The following is an 8,145-nucleotide window of genomic DNA, read 5'->3' as shown; positions in this document are numbered from 1 at the left end:
AATACTTCAACAAACTAAATGGAAATGAAAAATAATATATATATTGAATTTATAAATGTGTATGTATATATATATATATGTACGTGTGTATGGTTGTACATACACATATATGTAGTTGTTTATTTTTGGTGTTTGGCTTAGTGTTATGTTAGAATCATTATACTCTTATACCTTTTGTTCTTTAATATTTTGAATTGTTTTGAGCTTTATTTTTTGTTTTTCATTTCAATGTTATGTCTTGACATTTTTGTTGTATGCATTTGTCATTTTTATTTAATCTCTTTATTTAAAAAAATGTGTATAGGTAGTATTTATAAAGTTTTAGCTTTTAGTTTTGGATCTGTTTTTAGTTGTTTTAATACTACAATTGATTGCTTCTGTTGTCCTCATTTGTAAGTCGCTTTGGATAAAAGCGTCTGATAAATGACTAAATAAAAAAAAAATATATATATATACACACACACACACAGTATATATCTTCAGCATTTTTATTACATTTTTCCTCTTTTTTTTTGTTGAAAGTGTTACACCACTTGGGACTTTTTTCAAATACAGGAATTGTATACATTTTTACATTTATTAATGTACTCATTGTATGAATAAATAATATATTAAATATTTTCTAATAATAGATTCAGATCAAAAATAAAAATAACAAAATAAAATCCTTACAGAACTCACCATAGATTTTAAATTCATTCGCTTGGCGTTGGTCTTTCTCTCTTAGTTCTTTAACTTGGTGGTCGAGAGCATCTTTGTCAACCTGACCAAGAGAGAAATCACCAAATTAACTTGCAGATGTTGTTTACAGCTGTATAAAATATAAAATGGTGTATAAAATGTATTCCACCAAACAAACGTACTCCAATAGTGCGGACATTATCATCGAAGATCCTCTCCCGGCGTTGCAGCTCCCTGTTTCTCCTTCCGTCGAGTTGAACAGCTGAAACTCGGTCTGACAGAAGCTCAACTTGATTCATTGTGTATCGCCACTTTAAATCGATTTAGCGAGTTGTTTTAATCGACTTACTGGTGGTCACAAAACGAGGGAAACCCGTAAACAAACACGTTGCTAAGAGACTGAAGATACACGTTTGAAAATTGCGCCCTCTCGCTGTTGTTTTTCATGCTACAGAATGGCTGAAATAAAATACACCACGATACGATACGTATATAGGTAATTAAACACTTTTCAAAACTTCTGCTTTGATCCCGTTTTTTTTTTTTTGTTAATGCATGTCCATAAAAACCTTTGCGTGCTAAATTCCACTGATAAGGGAATCCATATGATAATGTGCTTTATTGACGCTGCAACGTTTAGACTAGTACATTTTTTAAATGGTTATTTATCTTACATTTGTAATTTGTTATGCTGTTCACCAACACCAATGTAATTTTACTGTAATAGTTTTATCAGTGTTTGAGCAGCATTTTGAAATGTTAGGCCTACCAGTAGTTCAGCATTGAAATGATACTGATTACTTCTGTCACAGGACACAGACCTCACAGTAACATTATAACACTCAAAAGACAAGTTTCAATGTAATTACCCCTGTCACCTGTGTCAGGTTAAACCGCAGTTGACTTCACAATCAAATGTATATGTGACCCTGGACCACAAAGCCAGTCATAAGTAGCACGGGTAGATTTGTCGCCAACAATGCATTGTATGGGTCAAAATTATCGATTTTTTTATGGCAAAAATCATTAGGATATTAAGTAAAGATCATGTTCCATGACGATAAGTTGTGAATTTCCTACTGTAAATATATCAAAACTTAATTTTTGATTAGTAATATGCATTGCTAAGAACTTCATTTGGACGACTTTAAAGGTGATTTTCTCAGATTCCAGATTTTCAAATAGTTGTATCTCAGCCATACAGCAATGGAAAGCTTTCAGATGATGTATAAATCTCAATTTCACAAAATTGACCCTAATGACTGGTTTTGTGGTCCAGTGTCACATATTTCCATTCACATACTTCTATACACATACTATTTTGAGGTTTTACAGCTACTTCCTTTACTATATTTTCACTTCTGTGAACTTTCCTTTTAAAAGTCTTTGATAACATGTTGTATTGTCCATTTTTGTCCTGTGCATGTTTGCAAAATAAGATGATAGTAGGAATCCTCTCCTTGTCCGATCTCAAGACAACGATTTGTGTTTCTGTTCCTTACTGCATTTCCCTAAAAATGAAACAGAAACCAGAAAATAAATTTTCTCTGATTATAACAGTACAGAATAACCACACATTTAGCAATGCCAAGCAATGTGCTGTGAAATACAGCAGGACTGTACTGAGAAAAGTCCCAGTATATACTCAATCCTTTCTCCTTGGCATTTTTACAGTCATGCAATGCTGGCGTATTTCCACTACCAGGATCCATTAGACAGCGGTTAGAGTTATACGTGTGGGATTTGATGCATCCAATGTAGACCTCTCCATTACGGTTGTAATAACAATGCTGTGAGAGACAGTCAAATGAAGAGTGCTTTTTGGACGTGGTTACTCGTCCAAAGGTAAAGTAAAGGTTTACACTCACATACAGTACCTGAGGGTCATAGTAATGACATTCATACAGAATAGGGACACTTCCAGGAACTTCACCTTGATCAACACAGTATCTTTCCTGGATGTCATTCTTCAGCTGCCATGAGAAATAAACAGCGGCAGTTTAGGGATAAATAGTTTAGATGGACCAGCTATCTAATAAACTTTCTTTATATCTATTTTGGAGGGGAATTGTATCAGAAGACTTTGAGCAACTATTAAATAATATCTTACCGCGCCATAACCAATGATGTCTTCCCAGCTGTCTAGGAGAGGATATACATTTTCCAGATACCATTTGAAGGGCTTACATTTGAGTTTCTCTCGTAACTTTTTTCTTTCAGTCACATCACCAATATCAATCCCATGATTCTAAAGAAAAAACAGTTAATTTATCAACCAGGTCCAGGCTGATATGAGAATCAGTTAAATTAGTTATAAACAAGCCTGTTAATATTCAGCTTCAGCTTGAGCTAACCTTAAGACAATGTTTACTATTCCTCTTACCTTAAGGGGGAGATTCCAGGCAATATTCACATTTGATTTGTATTCATCCAGCCAGATTTCAGCCACTCTCAGGGCATTTCGAATCATGGGTTTGCTGAGATCTGGTGAATATGGCTTATGTTCTCGTTCAATGTGTGCAATCTTTGAACATGGCACCACTTCAATACTCCCACCGCAGAGCCAGACTTGATTTATATATATAATATATATATATACAGTGGGTACGGAAAGTATTCAGACCCCCTTAAATTTTTCACTCTTTGTTATATTGCAGCCATTTGCTAAAATCATTTAAGTTAATTTGTTTTCCTCATTAATGTACACACAGCACCCCATATTGACAGAAAAACACAGAATTGTTGACATTTTTGCAGATTTATTAAAAAAGAAAAACTGAAATATCACATGGTCCTAAGTATTCAGACCCTTTGCTGTGACACTCATATATTTAACTCAGGTGCTGTCCATTTCTTCTGATCATCCTTGAGATGGTTCTACACCTTCATTTGAGTCCAGCTGTGTTTGATTATACTGATTGGACTTGATTAGGAAAGCCACACACCTGTGGCTGCAATATAACAAAGAGTGAAAAATTTAAGGGGGTCTGAATACTTTCCGTACCCACTGTATATAATAGTGTGTGTGAAATACTTATCAAATTCAAGCACTTTCACATATATTATATTGTATGCATTCTTTTGGAGCCACAATGTGTATTACTGACTTACACGTATTGCAAGTTCAACATTTTCACCACCATAAATTGTCATTCCTTCATCCAAAACTCCCATTTCTCCCAGGAATTGACGATCAGCGACAAGAATACCCATGATTGAGGGACTCCTAACAACGCAGAAAAATGAAACTACTTATACGTTCTACATCCATCAAATCATAAACTGCAAACTGTAGCTTATATACTGTATATACGAAATAAAGTATGGTAATAGTTTACACATTATGCAGCAGTTACAGTAATCCCGTTCCCAGTATGATGACAAAAATGACTCATTATGAGCAAGTTAAATTGTTGAGGAACAAAAAATCAACCGTTGTAATAAATGTTGCATTGTTCACTCAACCAATTCATTAAAAACACAGATTCATTTAGGAATGAAATAAGCAACTGTCTTAATAAACAGTGTATTGTTCACTTAAACGATTAGTTCAAAAACACAGATTCAGTAATGAAATAAGCAACCATTTTTAAATGCTGCATGGTTCGCTTAACTGATTCATTCTAAAAACACTGATTCATTCAGGAATCAAATAAGCAACCATCTTTATAAATGTTGCATTGTCCACTCATGTTGCGTTGTTTGCTCAACCGATTTGTAAAAAACAAAAAAAACAAACATATATTATTTAGAAAGTAAATAAGCAACTGTCTTCATAAATGTTGAATTATTCGCTCAACCACTTTGTTAAAAAAAATACTGATTCATTTATTAACAGCATTGTGTTGGCCGGAGACTTGTTAAGGTTGATTGTGTTTTGACTTGGTTTCGAATTATTTTTCTGTATGAGTCACATTCTAGGGGCATTTAAAATGAACAATAGCAAGGGAAGGTGATTAACAATAGTGGAAAAAGTTGGACCACTTACTTCCCTGGTACTGATGGGTCGTTGTTTTTGTACCATTCTGGCCGGAAGGACTCGTACATGCACCAGAGGTTCCAGTCGAATGCATGAGCAGATGGAATATACTCAGTAACCTCCAGTGTATCAAAAAGCACATTGTCAAACACTGGTGACAGCACTACTGTCCTGTCTGCTTTGATTCTTGCAAGTAGTGGCTCTGCCCTAGAACAATACGACAGTCAAATGTATACTTAGCAAAGATATCAAGTCCCTCTAATTACTAAGCCTGGGCTAATATTTACCATTCCATATGAACTTCAATGTGCGCATCAAGAATGGCTATCACCTGACCTGTGGCCGCTTCCCAGCCTGAGATTCTTGCCTTGGCAAGCCCCATCTGCCTTTTGTGTCTCACTTTCTTGATTAAACCAGGTTTGTCTTTATTAATTAGATCAATATATTCATCTAGAGCCAATTGCAGATCCTCTGTCGAGAAATGAAAAATATGTAATAGAATAAATTGTTATATTAAAACGATTCATATTTAGAGTACGAGTCTTTCTATATTTTCCATTAATTCTGTTTATTTTTCTTTATAAATATCAGATTTATGCTTGACAAATAAATAACTGTTTAGAAAACAGCCTAATATTAGAAAAAAAAAACATATCAAATCATTAAAATATCACAAATATTAAGGGTAAAACTAACCATTGGAGCTGTAGTCGTCTACCAGGATGATCTCCTTTAGCAGATGAGAAGGAGTTTTGTCAATGATGCTGCGGATTGCCCTTTTAATGACTGACAGAGCCTCATTAAAGTAGATCAGAATCACACTAATGGTTGGCAGGTCCTTAGGGTAGATCGTCACAGTACATCTGCATATATATATATATATTTATATATATTGTATATGCCTACATACATGGCCTTATGGGGGTTGGTGTTAAAGAATTGTGTTATAATAACCCCTACAAATACAACTCATTATATACACTATAAACACTTTAAAGGAGACAGACATGTAGATGTTTGTGAAAGATGTTTTGGAGGGATAATTATTTTTAAATCATACCCTATTTTTTACATAAAAATTTGTTAATACTTTACTATATCTAAGGGTGGATAATTTTATCAGTTGTTTATTGCAACAATACATAACTACAATAACTTTGCTCTTATGAGAGTTTATAGCATGATTTGTGAAAATTTAACTATACTGAATGACATGGCAATGATGGCATAGACTTCTTCATGGCTAGTTTTTGCTTATCTCATTTCATTCTGTAACCTACTTGTTCTACAGATCTGTGTGTACTAGTGGTAAATGCTACTGTTTTTGACAGCGTTGATTAACGTTTATGACAGATAATATCATGATCATTTTTGCGTTTGCCTTGTCGTATCCTGTCAGCAAAAACCTGTCCTTTGGCTTTTTAGATTGCTTTCAGTTTAAAGGGGTCATAGGATGCCCATTTTCCACAAGTTGATATGATTCTTTAGGGTCTTAATGAAAAGTCTGTAACATAGTTTGGTTAAAATTTCTCAATGGTAGTGTAAAAAACTCCTTTTTTACCCTGTCAAAAACAGCTCTTTTCAGATCAAGCCGTTTTTGTAGCATTTTCCTTTAAATGTTAATGAGCTCTGCTGACCCTGCCCCTCTCTTCCGAGCTGCTCTCAGAGAGACTGTTTACTTTAGCCGCATTCATCGTGAAACTTGCTAATTAGCACATTATTAGGAAAGGCGATTTGCAAAGATTCATTACAAAACATTATACTCACTCATGAATGATTCGCGCGAACATAGACGCATTTATGTAGATAGGGGGAGCATTCCCTTCAGAAACAATGTAATTCACTGCGTCTTCAGCAGCTCAGATGTCGGGAGTAAATGACGACCGCTATGTTCATTATTACATCCAACAACAGAACACCTCAATCGCTTAGGAGTCATTCTTGTCTACATCTGCTCCGGCGGTGAAACAATGACGGACTGATGACAGCTCACTCAGGGCGGGTCTAAGGTAAGACACCAGTCCAGTCTGTGCCGAAACGCTACTGTCAATCAAACTATCGTGGGAGGGGCCTGTCTGTGTGACGTCACACAGACAGGCATCAGAGATCGGCTCGATTTGAGAAAGGGGAAAACATTTAACCAGATTAAAAAAAAAACACTGGGTGGATTTTTATCATTATAGGGTGGTTGTGTACACACACTGCCAACACACATTTCAGTTCAAACAACTTGTAAAAGTGCATGTAGCATCCTATGACCCCTTTAAGTGCTGGTGCAGTGTTGCCAGATATTGATACTAAAACAAATTAAAAATAAACCGAAATTATTTCCAATCTTTTGCAAATAAGATATGTGATAAAACCAAACCCTAGAGATGTTCATTTCTTCCTGTGACACTCAAACTGCAGTTTGGTTATTTTGATTAGGTTAAAAAATTACAAAAAAATACAGCTAACTAATACAATAAAACACAATAAAAACATAACATAATAAAAAAATATGATTTGTAAAAATGACAAAAAAACTGGGTTATCTGTTTTTGCAAATAAACTCTTCATATATGAAAATAGAAAATATATCTTCAACTAGAAAACAGTTGTAAAGAAGTTACCTGATGTTTCGAGTATCAGGGATTGTTCTGTTCAGTGGTAATCTGTTACTGAGGAACACATTGTATCCAAATTCCTGAAATTACCTCTCTGCTTCCATTTGTTCTTCTTCTGTGAGTTCAGCTCCCCATGAACGGAAGAGAGGTGATTGTGGATACAACTTCTTTTTTGTAATTTTCTGTTCCACAACAGCCTCTTTGACCTTTTGATTTTTGACCTCTATTACTTTGGCTGAAAATAAAAGTATACAAGTGTTGAGATCATGAAGAAATACTATGTTCTCAAATGTATGTAATGAGCACAAACTCACCTATTTTATAAACTTGATCTTCTATTCTCTTCAGTCTTCTGAGAACCTCCAGATCTTCTGGCCTTTGTAACCTGTTGTCACTATCCATCACCTGTCTGATAAATGACATGTACACAAGACTGTAAACTACAACAGCAATAACTAACAAACACACGACTCTTGCTGCAATCTTCATTTTCAACATGTCTTTGTGGCCATGATTTATAAAAAAACCACAAAGGAGGTATACGAATGCCTGTACATAAAGCTGACTGTCAACAAAGGTGTACTTTGATTTATGCAAGACACCTCTGATATGAGATATGGGAGTGGTTAAAGTTTAGCCGATTTGGTCAGAGCCATAAAGTCAACGTTCTATAGAACCTATTAGTATCTAACATATAGGAAGTTGTACAGATGTACAATTTCAAATAACAGTCTTGTATTTAAATATAATTTTATCCTGTGATGCAAAGCTATATTTAAGCATCATTACTCCAGCATTAGTATCACAGGATCCTCCAGAAATCATTCCAATATGCTGATTTAGTACTCAGTAAACATTTCTTATTATCAAAGTTGAATA

The 8,145-nt window shown here is 34.7% G+C and overlaps 1 protein-coding gene and 1 pseudogene across 1 annotated transcript in view; both read right to left on the bottom strand.

The window, feature by feature from the left end:
• Positions 1–1,052, bottom strand: part of ribc2 (RIB43A domain with coiled-coils 2) — a 3,723-nt gene extending 2,671 nt beyond the window's left edge. The window contains exons 1-2 of the mRNA XM_016483757.1: positions 864–1,052; positions 682–763 (exon numbers count right to left, since the gene is read on the bottom strand). Coding sequence (XP_016339243.1) covers positions 682–763; positions 864–980 — 199 coding nt within the window. The 5' untranslated portion in view covers positions 981–1,052. The remainder of the gene's footprint in view (positions 1–681; positions 764–863) is intronic.
• A 976-nt stretch (positions 1,053–2,028) lies between these two features.
• On the bottom strand, positions 2,029–7,755 carry LOC107686662 (probable polypeptide N-acetylgalactosaminyltransferase 8; annotated as a pseudogene).
• Between the last annotated feature and the right edge of the window lie 390 nt (positions 7,756–8,145).

This window comes from Sinocyclocheilus anshuiensis, unplaced genomic scaffold (assembly GCF_001515605.1).
Source record: "Sinocyclocheilus anshuiensis isolate Anshui unplaced genomic scaffold, SAMN03320099.WGS_v1.1 scaffold1102, whole genome shotgun sequence".
Taxonomy (NCBI): domain Eukaryota; kingdom Metazoa; phylum Chordata; class Actinopteri; order Cypriniformes; family Cyprinidae; genus Sinocyclocheilus; species Sinocyclocheilus anshuiensis.
Note: the sequence above shows the minus strand (reverse complement) of the source record. Positions and strands in the feature narration are given on the sequence as shown.